Here is a 15,253-nt window from a genome sequence, read left to right as displayed (position 1 = left end):
GTGGATGATATCGGAACTGTACATGACGTCATCATAAAACTCGTACAGTTTTTGAAATTCCAGAACTAACTTCAAATGTAGTTGTATTATCGTAGGAACAGCAGGTGACATATTTGGTATGATAGTGGAAAATTGAAATTGCATTCAGTAGGAAATTAAGAATAGAATATAAATTCAGCAAATTTAAATTTTAATGTCAAACTTCAATATATTAATGCGTTACTGAGTTCAGTTCCATATCCTGGAGAGGAACAGTTTAATATATTTAGTGTGCCCCATTTTTAGCTTAATATTTGTCAGTAAGTTCAGGAGCAGTAGAGATTGTTAAAGCAATTAAAAGTGGTTAGTTTGGATAACAGTGCTGTACTTATAATCTCTAACACATTACTGGAAGTTCTGCCTACTGTTGTATTTTACTCACAGATTAGGCTGAGGAACGTGAGCATACCTGTATGGGGCGATCGTGATCCTGGTGAAAATGAGTTCCATTACATCCAGTCATTACATCAATGAGCCCAAGCATATAAATGGTTTTAGAAGTGGGGTACACACAGCTTCCTCATCACAGGTACTGAAGTTTTACTATTACTTCTGATGCACACCACTAAATAATATTTAAAAATTGTCTTTAGTTCTAAGTGTATCTCCATTACAAAGATCAGTTTATTAATGCTATTTATGCTGAAAATCATTTCTAACCCAGCAATACAATCAGTGGGCAAAATGTGGAATTACTGAATGTTAAAGAAGGTGGTTCATGTAGTAAACACTACTTTAAAGAGTTAAATCCACTGTATCCTGCTTCTGTCAAACCATTTAATTTAAATGCTCCGTATTCAAAATGTTTATTACATTAGCCCCAGCAGGGAGAATTTAGTTTTTCATTGAAAGGTTTGAATTGATGGTGCTTGTTGAAAGGTCTTAATAAAATATGTCTAGCCAGTTTGTTGTAGAATATGTCCAATTTGAATATTATCATGACAATATTTTCTTTAATATTAAGGGACATATGTCACAACAGGTATGGGAAATTAACATTTTAAGTATGCCAAATTTACAGTGGGCACGTTAATAAAATAGTGATCCTGTGATATACTTTCCGATTTATAAATGTTAAATACTAATCGTTATATGCACTCGCAAAGAATTCAGAAAGTCTGTACATGTTACTTTATATTTTTAATTTGAGGGCTACCATAATGCAAGATTTATAATTACATGTGCAGTAAGAGAGACACCCTTATTTTTCTTCTTCTTCTTAAAGTGCCTATCCGTTCCGGATGTTGGCAATCAGCATAACAGTTTGAGCTTTATTGGCTGCTACTTGAAACAGCCCTCCAGTGGACATCGAGAACCAAGTTTTTTTAGGTTCTGAAGCCAGATGGATTATTATTAAGTGTTATGCTTTTTATCCTACTACTGCAATTCAGCATTTCATGTTTAATGTTATATTAAAATGTACAAATGTAATGTATATAAAATAACATTATTTCACTTTTGGAGTATTTATTCTTAAAATTCAATTCAAGACATATATGATTACATTCATTACAAGAGGAAAATTATTACTGTGTATACATATATTCAGCCTAAGTCATGAACAAATATCATGGAACGCCACAATATGCTAGGAGAAAATACAAACTGGTGAAATCACCTTATAGGAACTGCATTTTCTTGCGAAAACATGCAATAAAGAAGCCAACTGTATCAGTGTCACAGTCATCACCTACTATTGGGGGACAAAACTTCTGCACACATTGCCTCTGCTCTTCAGTGAGGCCTGATCTTCTCAGTCCTGGCCCACCCAACAGTGGCTCCGCAGGCACTAATTCTAAATTCAGGAAATGTTCCAGAGCCCAAAGAACCAGCCCCTCATTCTCATCAACAGTCACTGTACAAGTACTGTACACGAGAGTACCTCCGGGCTTCAGCAACGACACTGCCTGAAAGAATAATTAAACATCAGAGAAGAGTAACCCACGACAGTGGAAGGAAGTGGGGGATGGAGGAGCTTCATAATGTATACGTTCAAGCAAGTACTGTTAAGATAACTGAATCAAGGACATTTCCAAAAACTGGATATGTAGCTTCAAGGTGGAAACAAAAAATAAATACAGAATTTTTTTGGGATAAGAAGTTATTTGGTAGACTGAAGAGATGGATTATATTACAATGGGGAAATGATATATGCTGCATGTGAACTGCATGTTAAATGGCATATTATTAATTTGAGTCCTGTTACCAGTTTTAGAGAAAAGTTATTTGAAAAGCAAACATTATATGAGGTAGAGGTAAAAGTCTACCTAGCCTCTCCAGTGGCTAATGGGTTTCTTTCTTATAGAAAAAAGCAATCATAACATGTAACTTGACATGCCCATGCTGATTATCAGCATGTGTAGAGCTTGACTGTACATCTAGTAGTGCCTTAATTATATCATACTTGGCATGTTTAACCTTTATAATCATAACATAATTCACATGGTAGTGTATATTCTGCAAATTATTTTAATTATTTTTTTCACATAAAATTTGAGGCAGAATGTTCTTCTGAAATGTTGGTATCTACCTATATGCTTCAGAAGACTGACATTAACATATTTTTAGAATTTCAAAGAATATTCTCTCATAGAACTCATATATGTGGTGATGTACAATCATTATCAATTGAACTGTAGAGGAGGACATAATTTGAATGTTTATAATGTAAGATCACTTACCGAGTGAAACAGCTTGCGTTGTAGAGGTGGATATGATCTGAGTTGATTAACTGTGATTCTGTTTGCCAGTTGAGGTCTTTGTCCTAATGCACTGCACGGTGCATCAAGCAGAATTCTGTCAAATGATTCTGGTCTGAATGGTGGACCTTGAAGAACCAAATTATGTCGTTCTTTTGGATCACATGGATCTGCGACTTTCTGAATAGTTTTGGTGGAATCACATACAAAAGTATGTACACTGTGAAGTGAGAACTGCTGACAACGTTTCACAATGTTGTTCACTTTAGATTTTGTCTTGTCCAGTGCTATGATGATACCCTACAAAGTATTAATTAATTCAAGAACTATAAATAATTAACACAAATAATATGTTAAGATCTAAAGTAAAACACTATATAGAATTTTATATTTTCATGCTGACTAAATGCGGTGAACTCTTGAGTGATCAGGCATGTTGATATGGAGTGAAAGAGTGGCATTTCAGAGGCTGTCTCTGCATCGATGATTAGTCACTGATGATGGAAGCAGAGAAAATCATACAAAACATCACACTTTTACTCCATACCAATGCTGCCGATTGTTCAAGAAGACTTCACTGCATTGACATACTACCTGATCTCCCATAAGCATTGCTAAGTGTGATGTTTTGTTTCCTGGAGCTGCACACATGTCAAGGATTATCTCATTTTGCAGGGGACTCAGCACATGACCACACACGATTGAGGGCAGATTCTGCAGTAAGGCTAAGTTAGAAGGCAAACAATTTGCTCCTATCACGGGACAGCCAGATATTGTTGCTGTCATTTCAATTGCAACTCCACTGTAATAACAAAAGTTAGTTTTAACGTTTCACATCATTCACTGATTCCGTGATAGAAGGTTAGCCTTGGGCAGAAGTCAACTGGTAAAGAAATACATCGCAGTAGAATAACAAGTACAACTTTCATCACAAAATCTTACCACTGGATCCTATGCTGGGATAATTCAAACAAATAAATATCTCCACAGCATGTCTTTTTCTTATATTCATTTTAATATCATCCATCCATGCATGGGTCTCCCAGATTATCTCTTTGAGATTTTCCAACCAATATTTTGTTTTCCTATGCAGGCCAAATGCCTCATACTTGATTTAATTTCTGTAACAATATTAAGTGTAGAGTATTTAATGGGAAGTTCCTCTTCTTTCAGTTTTCTCCATTCCTCCATTACTTAATCTCTGTTAGGTCCTCAGCACTTAGTTCTACAATTCTTCTGTCAGACAGACTCATATAAATCAAGAAAGAACCTATGTAATAAATATTGATAAATTCTAAACACCTTGGATTTAGAAGACAGCCATCTCCATACTCACTGCTGTGAAAGCCTCAAATCCTACATTCGATTTAACTCTTTATTGGGTCATTTAAATTCACTGTATTCTTTTTTACAACCACTTAATTTTCATGCCATTTGTACACAACATTTAACATGAACTGTGTTCTACCTACTGCATTACTGGCAGCAAGGAGTGAAGTTCAATGATACTGAACATTAACTCACGCTGGCTTTAAGTCTTTGGCATATAACTGCTTGCGTTCCATACGCACAACGCCAATCCCAAGGAACATTCTGGAACCTTGTGCATAAGGTTTCTGAAAGCCTTTCTTGCATTGGCCTACAATATCTGCAAAAACACTGACAGTGTCTCCACAGTGAATACCTGCAATTATATAATTACAATATATTACCATAGATAAAAGATGTAGAATATTTCATAATACAAATTACAGGAACTGGATACCCCATCCCACCCAAAATTCTGTCATTTTAGTGTCAATGCTAAACATTTTCATGAAGAATGGAGGAACCTTACCTGACATAAAACATCCTAACCCATAAGGATTTACTGTTAAAAAGATATTTAAAATTTGCTTATATTAGTTATTTTCATTGTATTATAAAATATTGTTAACAGTGTAGAAGTAGTTTGTGGTCCGTCTTGGTTAATTTTTGTATATTATATGTTCCTTATGAGGAAAACATAATTTTACAACTAAGCCACAAAATACATAGTTTGTCTGCTAAAAGTTCTCTTAATTGCATAGGAGGTTCATTATAGTAATTCCAATAGTCTTTTATGCAACAGTCTACATCATTTGGTTATGATGGTATTAAAAAGTCAAACACGAATACCTGAATACAGAATATCCCTAAGTTCTATTTTAGTCTATGAAGCACCTGCTGGCATGCCCATGACTCCTGGAGCAAACACATGAGCCCCTCTTAACACTGCTGCACCACAGGTAGCATCAACAATAACTTCCTTTCCTTGTGGCCTTATATTGGCTTTATCCATACTGCCTATTACAATAGTATCTGGTAACTTGGGATGAACTGTCACATTATAAATTTCCGGGTAGTTTCCATGAGCTGCTGCTTGCTGTCAGTAGACATAAGTTAGGTTCATGAGTACAGACATTAAAGAGGAAAATAAACAATACAAATGCATTTCATTGCAATTTGTTCAGATGGCTCATAAGACATGTCAAGACAGACATTAAAGTTTTAATATTTCATAAATGCAACTCCAATATTGTGTGTATTGTAAATATCTGTATCAAACCTTGTAAAGGTGATGTGCAAGTATTTCACAAACTTCATCCACAGTGGACACGAGAGTGTTAACACGGAAAGTAGTAAACTTTGGTGCTGTACATAACCATGACAGCAGTTTGTCTATTTGAGACTCGTGGCACGCTTCCTAACAGAAATAATTTTCACAGAGTTACTTAAAAGCTGTTGCTTGTGTTTAAAAGCGAACATTTTGCTTCCATATATAAGAACATCTCAATTCACATATATAGGCCTAAACCTAACCTATACTGTAAAAATAACTCACCGTATTTCTTAGTAATTCATGTTTTAAATACGATTCAACTTCCAAATTATTCATAAAAGGCGTCATTGTGGTTTGTATGAAACAAATGAGAACGTTCTAATTACTGAAATGAAGAATTAAGTTTACTGTACTCATGCCGAAGACCTCTATACGATTCAGAGATCGAAAATGTGATTTGAATACCTCAAATAATAAAAATAGTTTACACTTTGAGGATAAAATCTGTGATATGTACACAGGTGAGGTATCTGCAATCGTCTTTCATAGCCGATAGCTTATTCACTGTTCTTGACATAATTATTGTATGGTGGTTGACAAACCCTTTTGTGCCTACCCTTCGTTCTAATTTTAATTTAAAAACTACTTTTGGAGACTATAATCTGTCTCCGTTCTCAGGCCCAATCGATAGCTCTCTATTGTCGCTTGGTTAATAGGATTCGGGAAGTTTTTTGCAGTAATGAGAAGCCTCTAATCCGACTGCAGATCCGGACTTGCTTGACATTTGAAAATAAAATCTGCAAAAAAATTATAGGACATTACTCTGGAAATCCCTGGATTATTTTAAGCGAGTGTGAAAAGTGAGCGAAATCGCTACTTTACAGATAAGATAAGATCGATTCTCGAGTTACTGCAAAGATTAACAGGTTAAATCAGATACTTGTATCGCTTACCAGCGCACCACTTGCTGTATTTTAATTATCTGACAATTCAGTTGACAAACATGTTCTTACAGTTTTCCTCCCAATTTATGGGAAACAACCAGACCGGCTCTGTGACCCATCCAGTACCATTTCATTTAACAGGTACAGGGAAAAAAGTGACTGGAACCAACCAGTCTGTTATATGAATACTACTACATTTCCTTCGCTGCTATTTGTTCTGGTTGCCAAAACATACATTTATTAATTCCTATGTAGAGCTTGAAAGTATTATACATTTTGATAGGACTCCTTGGATGGGTTTCGACCCTATCACAAATATGAATTCATATTACATTGTTGCGGAAATCCACCCTCGTACTTTATTTGTAGTTTGAACTTTCTTCTATGGTCTGTATTTGATTGCAAGCTCATATCTGAAGTGTTTTAACCTATCAAGTAATTGTTCTTGTTATCTGATAGAAATATATCTTCTTTGCCCCACTTTATTAGAGATTAACTGTAGGTAAATAGGTATAAATGTAACTAATTTTGTACTCGCCGTGTTCAGACTTGGCGTGAAAGTTTGAATTTGTATACGTATCGTGATAACAAAGCAAGTTAAATGATTCTGCTCTTGATTGCATTGTTTTTCATCGGCTTTGTAACAGGTATGTTATGCTGCAACAAGAAGTTTGCCTTTAATATTCCCAAAAGACAACTTGTCACCTTACTCAGAAAGTTTTGGAAAAAAAAATACCGAGTCCTTGCAGATGAACTTATTCAGCTTAAAATAATAACATAAGTAAATGTTGGAACCATAATAGCGTCATTAAACTTATTGGAAAAAAGTCGTATCTTAACAGAATTTAAGAAAAATATTGATGCTCTGTCAGCGAACTTTTAGAATTACAGATACGTGCAGTTTGTTGTGCTTTTGCATTTCATTCACACAACTACTGGATCATCTAATCCAGTTACGGAAAATTCGCCGCAGTAAATCTGCTGATTTTCTTCATTAAAATTTTGAAGAAGACCGTTTTCCGTGTGTTGCGCTGAATATTCCAGGGATCTTCTTGAAACGTCTGTGAGGTACTATCAGACTATGCAACGCAACAAAACAGAAGAATGTAATTCTTTACTCTCCGCCGTGAGAACCGTACTGGGAATGTCAGCAATGCAGTTAACTGTTTGCAGTGTAATCAAATACTTGCTTTTGATTGTTTATTAAACAAATAGACAAAAACACACAAGGAGAGGCAAAGGAATTGTAAAGGCGGCGTTGGGAAGCTGTTAACCGTGTTAGCCCGGCTAAAACTTGAAAAACGAAAAATAAAATATTTTATGGAACGAGAGACCGGAAAAGTATTTAATAGCTAAGCGACTCTCAGCTTCTCAAGAATGATTCTGCTCCATTGAACGTTCCTAAAGACACATTGCTCTGAAGTAGGTAGGTTTGGGTGTTGAAAATTACAGGGTACTTCAGTCAGAGTTCAAAAGTTGAGGAGAGTTTATGTTAAGCATATTAGTCTAATAATCAGTGTCTAACAGAACTTGATTGTCTGCACCTGCATAAGAATAGGATTTGTCTGACCACTTCTGCTGTGTTATAGTGTATGGAGTATAACTGAACCGCAAAAGTATGACGAGAATAATTTGGTCGGAGCGAAAAGCTGACCACTGACCACCTAATGCCTACTTTAATAATACGCAAGGCCTTACCTCGACGTCCCCTATATGCAGCATGACCCAGGTGAAACTTTGTCATTTGTTTCAGGCCGGTCTGGGGTTGGTCCTGGGGAACAGGACTGGGGCTATGTGACAGTGCGACCTGAAGCTCACATATTCTATTGGTTGTACTATCATGAACGGACTACTGAACATCCCCTTGTTATATGGCTGCAGGGCGGTCCTGGCGCATCATCTACTGGCTATGGAAACTTTGAGGAACTAGGCATTGTGGACACAAACCTCAACGTCCGCAACTACTCTTGGGTAGGGAAGCTCTGTTCTGAATTAATCCTTTCCATGCTGGATTCAGGATATCTCGCTTAACAGCAACTGAGAAATTCAGTGACAGGGCACCATATCTCAGCATTCAGAACTAACTGCATTGATTTTTCAGAAATTAAAATATTACATTCCCATGGGAATATTAAACAGGAAAAGATTTTGTTAAATAGAAGCCATCATTGATAGTCATTGGTGGTTTTCTGGGTTGTGATGCCATGTGGACTTATGAGTGGGTACAAGTGTTCTGGAGGAACTTACCATGGAGGCACTATGGACAATATGTAGTATTTAACAAAAATAAGTTTGAAGATTTCTATCTTCTGGGTTGTTGCGCTGTGTAGTCTGGTCGATGTTAACCAACGTTTCAGAAGTCATACTGCCTCCGTCATCAGGGCGATCATCGCAGTATGACCTCTGAAACGTTGGTTAACATCAACCAGACTACACAGCGCAACAACCCAGAAGACAGAAATCTTCATACTCACCGCTGTGAAAACCTCAAATCTTACAAAAATAAGTTTGGTTGTTTAATTGGCAGAATTTCTGACTTCAGCAGAATGATCAGCTTCAAGACTTGAGCATATTCAATTCCCAGGTAAATCCAATGTTTCTACCAGGAATTGAACCCCAGTTATCTGATTACTTTAATGTCTGCTTTCTGCTTGCAGGTGAAACATGTGAATGTCCTGTTCATTGATAACCCTGTGGGTACAGGCTTCAGCTATGTGGACAGCTATTCTGCACTCACTACAAACAATTCACAGATTGCAAAAGACCTTGTGACATTCACTGGAGGCTTCCTTGAGGCTCATCCTGAGTTCAAAACTGTTCCACTTTATATTTTCTCTGAATCATATGGTGGGAAGATGGCTGCAGAATATGCCCTCTTTCTGGACAAGGTAATTAATTTTTCTGCAATTGTAAGTGCAGTAATTCAGCACTCTGTGTGTTACTTACATCATTATATGGGGTTAGTTTACTGAGAATTTTTAAAAATTATAGTATGTAGAAATAAATATTACAAATTGTAAAATCATAGGTTTGTATGTTGTTAAAAAAAATGAAACTAGGTTGGTTCCTTTTTTATAGTAATTTATTATTTGCAGAGGTAAAGAGACCTGAAATACAACAGTAAGATTGTTAGGTCACATTTTTCTCTTTAAGATACGCTTACAATTAAATTAGAGAATAGTGGAGTGACCAATACAGTGAGAAATACATTGAATGGGATTGCTTAAGAAAACACTGCAATATAAACCTTAATGAAGGGAAGATACCAAGAGACCCAAAAGTAAGACCTGGAGCAGGTCCAGGTAGTCTTACTCATTTTCATAAAGAGGAAATCAAGATAAATTTACTGCATCTGACGATACACAAAGCTCTTGGGCCACATTTTCAACTTTTACACTGATTTATAGATTAATGATATGCAGCAGTTTTCAAAACATACTGGTTTGAAATCGGATGTCCATGGTGTATTAACACTAAAAGTATTTTTTAACGTCTTCTTCTTAGTATTAAAATCGAAGTTACATTAATATATATTGGGAAATGTATGAATGATGAAGACATGATTGTCAAGTCCCATTACTTTTGAGTGATTATATTAAGTAATGATCTGAATACTTTAATGCTTTCATTATTAGTCATTGATGGATATTTGAAGCAGAAAAAATTACTTCTAACCATTTGTATGATGCAAGCCTTGTCTTATAGTTAATAAGGAAAATAAGTTATTTGTTATTAAACTACTGTAATAAAGTATTTCCATTGCAGGCAATCAAAGACGGTAATATTGAAGTACCGCTGGAAGGAGTTGCTCTTGGAGACTCCTGGGTCTCTCCCATTGACTCGGTTCTCACTTGGGCACCATTTCTTTTACAGATGGTATGGTTGTAGACATTGGATCTAGAAGGATTAAACTGAATTGCAGTATAAGCTCTTTTCTGTTTAAGTAAAAACTATTTATAGATTAAATATATGCACAATCATATCTTTAATCAGATAAGGGCAGAATAATGCCTGAGAAAAGCACATATCTGCTTTCCTGCTATGCCCAACAGGTTTAAAATTTATCTTTTACATAATCATCCATTCACAAATTTCTGTTACCAGAACTCTTGCAGTACATGTATAAAACACAAACTGATTGACTTATTGGTTAATTATGTGGCTGACTGAGTAATCAACTAATGATTTATTATGTCTTTATATTTATTTATCATAGGCATTGGTTTCATTCTGTGCTCATATATATTTTATGGATATTTCAAAATTCATAATAAATTTAAAAACTCCTACTCATTTATTCACACATTGAAGAAAATTTTACTTTGTCATGAATGTCGCTTTTGCAGGGATTTGTAGACACTGAAGGATACAACATTATTGACAGTTATGCTCAGCAAACTAAAGCTGCTATTGATGCTGGAAAATATGAGTTGGCCACTGATCTCTGGGGCAGAACTGAAATGATTATCCTGCAAGTGACAGGTGGCATTGACTTTTACAATGTTCTGTTCCCTGTCCATAGTAGCTCTAAATCTCGGCCCATAACTTCGTTCAGAGGTAAAAGGTTTTCTTTCATTAGTTACAGCTATTAGCTATTAGAAGATTGGTCCTCTCTACTATAGAAGTTTCCTAAATCTTACTCAGAATTGTGCTGTGATGCTGCAGAGCCACTCTGGTACTTCCATTACAGACCTTCTTACAGTGAAATTACAATTTTAAAATTACTGAAATTAGAAATTAACATACTACTTTTCCATCAACTATGACATTAGAAATAATGGCTATTCTCTTCTTAGTACATTTAATTATCTGTGAGACATCCACGTACTGAAGGTGACATGCTGAAATTCTGATGGCTGAGTGGTTTAAGACTCCAATTATTTGTTCTCTAGGTCTCGTAAACAAATTGTTGCTGAGGGATGATGATGATCTGGATCACTTTATGAATACTGTTGTGAAAGAAGCCTTAGAAATCCCTGCAGAGGTTACCTGGGGAGGACAAAGCGGTGACGTTTTCGATTACTTGTCCGAGGACTTCATGAAACCAGCTACAGAAGTTGGTATGTATATATCAGAACAATTTTAGGCATTCATTCAAATGACTTTTGTAGAAAGGGGCATTGTACTCCAGAGAGTAGGTCTGAATATTAAAATTATAATGTGCATGGGAGTATAAATAATTATATTTTACAGAATATATAAGAATTAACTGCTAGTTATGCGCTGGGATAGCTGGCTGTGGGTTGGATGACTAGGTTTTTATATGTGGTAGAAGGAGCAGTTTATCTATTAGCCACCACACTCACTCAAACTGCCTCCTGTTCAGTAAGTACATTCTCCAGAGATTGAAGCTCACTACTTATCTCAATTCAGTGCCAAGGACCACAATGCATCGAGCATTACATCCACTTCCTAATATATGGTGTTGAGATGTAATGACAACTTAACCACAACTTGTTGCATTTTGATCATCCTTTCTATTTTACAGTGGAGCAGCTGCTGGAAAAAACAGATTTAACTGTGTGTGTATTTACGGGGCAGCTGGATCTCATTGTTGACACTCCGGGTAAGCTGAAATTAAACAAGTATGGAGAGTGATAATTCAGTTTGGAATACATTAAATTTTGAAAAACTTTCTTCTGTTAATTAGTTTTCATCCATCATTGGTCTTTCTTTTATTGTAGATAAACTAAGTTGTTTATTAAATGATGTTGCTCTTGCATGTTCTTTGTTATGTAGCATAGTTGTTAAGTAGTAGGAATACTGTCAATAATTTAATGTCGTTTTCTATAATCATGTGATATTTTAATAGAAATGTTGACTGCAGTGTCTTGACGTTTTCTTGCCAATACATTATACACAGATTTAATAAACTACTTTTATATATGATGTATTTTCTTTTCCAGTGGTTTCTTCAGTTGCAGACAATAATATTCTTAGTTCTCCCCATTCTAATTTTATAGTATTTATTATTGAAGTTCCATTAAAACAGCTTTGTATTCTTAACTGGAACAATTTTCTAATTTTTCTTCTTTCAGTAATGCTACACCAAACTTATCTTTGCTCTGGGGCCCTCTGTTTTTAAAATTTCTCCATTTTGTTAGTCAGTAGATGTTTGAACTGACTGGAAATTATTTCACTGCCACAAAATACATTAGTATAAATTATGTTCAGCACATTTCTCTTGTTAGCTATGATACACTGTATAACACTTTGTTTCTCGCTGACAGTGCATGTTTATGTTCATCATTATGATTTATTATAGATTCTCCATTCCTTCCTACAGCTTTGAAAACAAGTTTGCTCCCTATCTGCATCCATGTCTCCATAATGATTATTAATTTGTAGGGTCCGTCTTATCTGTTCATTCCTGTAATCTATTGTAAACATTTTTCAGTTTCTTCATTAATTTTTTCTGCAGAATCAGTCTATATTACTATTATATATACCCTGATAATTTTAAGCCATACTGCAAATATTCATTCACTTAGAAAATTATAGATGCATACTTTAGTTTCATATATTTTCCTGATAAATATGGCCACCCACAGATGTGTGCTTGTTACTTATTACTATTATTTCTTCCTTTTTTCTCTCTTCCTTTGCCACCACATCCATGTCAGCAGTCTCTTCTACAGTAAAATTGTGGGTGTCTTTCTCCAGAGGCTAAGCAGCTGGTACGTGAAGTTGACTACATATCCCCTTCACGCACAAGGCACACAAGCAGCATAGTTTGTGTTACTGTCATTACTGTACATAATTAATTACTAGAAACTACCAAAAACATATATAAATACATTGAGCACATTCCTATATACTCCCTCCCATAGAAAGTTTGACAATGAAATGTTGCAGGCACTTTGCTCTGGGCTGAACAGTTGAAGTGGTCTGAAGCTAAAAACTGGGCCACTGCTACAAGATCACCGGTGGTCATTAATGGCATCATTGAGGGCTACAAAAAATCATTTGGAAATTTCCACTTCTACTGGCTTCTCCGATCAGGACACATGGTAAACACAATATCCAGTCTCTGTAACATAATTCAGTAACTTGGGTACAAATAAATGCCTTATAACTTTGATGTTGCTTGGGAAAAGCAGTAAAAATTGCTTTCACTGCCATGAAATTTTCCATCCCAATGTGGAAAATCTGAAACAGATGTGACTTTATATGGATCATGCTATTGGACGTGAGAGCTTATAGCATTGCTTGGTATATTTAACAGCAGACTAGTTGGTCATGTGTCACAGTGCATGAGTGGTCCAGCTGGCTGTCTGTCGCAGTAGCATATCACCAAACCACTAAGCTATGGAGTTGATGTTCAACCAGCATCCCCATAGTACAGGGATTTAAATGTTATTTCTGTATAATAAATGTTAATAATGCCAGGTGCACTGTAAGTCACTTTAATAAATTTTGAAGCTCGTAGTTATATAATATCATCTATGAAATGTTTTACTTGACTACTTGAATAACATTAATATAACTTCGATAAAGCAGGATTTAAGGTTTTCATGGTGGTGAGTCTGGAGATGGCTGTCTTCTGGGTTGTTGCGCCATCATCATTGCCCTGATGATGGAGGCAGCAAGGACCTCTGAAAGTTCAGTAAACTTCTACCAGACTATGCAGTGCAACAACCCAGAAGACAGCTACCTTATACCTGAGATGCTCAGTAACTCCTAATAACTCAATAAAACTTTAAATAACTAAATGCTTACATGATGTATTATTTTCTTTCAGGTTCCCACAGATAATCCAACTGGTGCACTCAAGTTACTCCAGGAAATTACACACTATAAGTAAACTTAGAGTGATATGAAACTTGAGTAAAGAATTCTAGGATTTGTTGGTCATCTGTCCAAGAATCTTTATGGAAGGTGTTCATAAAACAATTTAAAAATATATAACGAAGTATTTGGATTATAAACTTGCACATTCATGATTTGGTTCTTAGATATTCTTTCCAAATACTTAAGCCATTTGTAATTAATTATAATTGAATTTATATGTTATTTCCATAATACATATTGTAATCTTCAAATATATATTTATTATTCAAGTCTATACACAAACTTTTAAATTGTTGATGTTAAAATTTAAAATTAATATTAATATTCTGCGCCATTCATCGTTATCTCGATGTTACAATATTGCGCTTTATACTACTACATGTTTCAATGTCATAGCATCATCTTCAGGTTTTTTATCTTTAAAACTACTCTATATTTATTAATGCAAGCTTTTCATTGATTGTAGATTGTAGATTACTGTTGTGGGTGTTCCTTTGATCTTTGATGAAGTTTGTGTATAGACTTGAATAATAAATATATATTTGAATTTTAAACACAAACATGACGCATCTAAACTATAAACTTAATATTGTAATCTGTTTATAATATGTCATATTTCTAAATTGGCATGGACAATTGTTAGTTGCTTGAAATAAAATCTCTGTGGAACCACAGCAGAGTTCTCGGCCTGTGGTACCTGGTTTCAATCCCTGCAGGGATCAGTTACCCCAGTGGAGGCTTCAGTGGAGTTCATAGTCCTTTATGGCATGATGAAATAACCATTTCTTTTATTATATGCTCATTAAGTTATTGAAAAACTCTTTTTCACCATCATAGGTTATAGTTATTTAGCTCTGAACAGGATGATGTCTGAGATTTTCTACAATTTTTTAGGGATCCTAGATTTGATTATCAGTCTGCGTGCCATGAAATATAATTGAGGGTTTTCATAAATTTCCTTTTTCCCTCCAGACAACACTACATTGTCATTTTCTTTTGTATCCTTTCCAATGTATCTTCAAAGTATGCTCCAGTGTGTGTCTAGTGTGCCTGGTGTACCTACCAGGTATCTGTAGAAGCTGCAATATGTGAAAAGTTAACTTTTCTATTTTGAGTCTAGCCAAGTACTGGGTCAGAGGTGATGCTAAAGGGCAGGTGGTGACATGTTGAAGCTGGTTAGGCCTATCTTATTGCCAATA

The 15,253-nt window shown here is 35.4% G+C and overlaps 2 protein-coding genes and 1 long non-coding RNA gene across 7 annotated transcripts; 2 read left to right on the top strand and 1 right to left on the bottom strand.

Annotated features, from left to right (window-relative positions):
• Nucleotides 1–8: 8 nt before the first annotated feature.
• Nucleotides 9–3,730, top strand: LOC110826982 (uncharacterized). 2 transcript variants are annotated; one of them, XR_015537331.1, is made up of 4 exons: nt 9–116; nt 424–568; nt 1,265–2,035; nt 3,414–3,730. It is a non-coding gene; the product is annotated as an uncharacterized LOC110826982 (long non-coding RNA). The 2 variants fall into 2 exon arrangements; XR_015537332.1 differs by having other exon boundaries at nt 15–116; nt 1,665–2,035.
• LOC110826980 (tRNA (cytosine(72)-C(5))-methyltransferase NSUN6) lies at nt 1,487–6,397 on the bottom strand. 3 transcript variants are annotated; one of them, XM_022058138.2, is made up of 8 exons: nt 6,273–6,397; nt 5,602–6,116; nt 5,326–5,463; nt 4,941–5,142; nt 4,263–4,422; nt 3,333–3,540; nt 2,721–3,038; nt 1,487–1,946 (listed from the first exon to the last, which is right to left on the bottom strand). In XM_022058138.2, the coding sequence occupies exons 2-8, from the start codon at nt 5,665–5,667 to the stop codon at nt 1,659–1,661; spliced, it is 1,380 nt and encodes a 459-aa protein (XP_021913830.1). In that variant the 5' UTR covers nt 5,668–6,116; nt 6,273–6,397; the 3' UTR covers nt 1,487–1,658. The 3 variants fall into 3 exon arrangements, with proteins under 3 accessions (XP_021913830.1, XP_021913831.1, XP_087212718.1); XM_022058139.2 differs by lacking the exon at nt 6,273–6,397 and having other exon boundaries at nt 5,602–5,704; nt 5,785–6,154; XM_087356592.1 differs by lacking the exon at nt 6,273–6,397 and having other exon boundaries at nt 5,602–5,639; nt 5,785–6,145.
• On the top strand, nt 6,310–14,833 carry LOC110826981 (retinoid-inducible serine carboxypeptidase). Of its 2 annotated transcripts, none has more exons than XM_022058140.2 (9): nt 6,310–6,404; nt 8,017–8,234; nt 8,921–9,151; nt 10,029–10,139; nt 10,610–10,820; nt 11,156–11,323; nt 11,752–11,829; nt 13,119–13,273; nt 14,005–14,833. In XM_022058140.2, exons 1-9 carry the CDS (start codon nt 6,323–6,325, stop codon nt 14,065–14,067), a joined length of 1,317 nt encoding a protein of 438 aa, XP_021913832.1. In that variant the 5' UTR covers nt 6,310–6,322; the 3' UTR covers nt 14,068–14,833. The 2 variants fall into 2 exon arrangements, with proteins under 2 accessions (XP_021913832.1, XP_021913833.1); XM_022058141.2 differs by lacking the exon at nt 6,310–6,404 and adding an exon at nt 6,767–6,910.
• Nucleotides 14,834–15,253: the final 420 nt, after the last annotated feature.

This window comes from Zootermopsis nevadensis, unplaced genomic scaffold (assembly GCF_977971745.1).
Source record: "Zootermopsis nevadensis isolate Lab colony 2312 unplaced genomic scaffold, Znev_1.0 Znev_ptg000002l, whole genome shotgun sequence".
Classification (NCBI taxonomy): domain Eukaryota; kingdom Metazoa; phylum Arthropoda; class Insecta; order Blattodea; family Termopsidae; genus Zootermopsis; species Zootermopsis nevadensis.
Note: the sequence above shows the minus strand (reverse complement) of the source record. Positions and strands in the feature narration are given on the sequence as shown.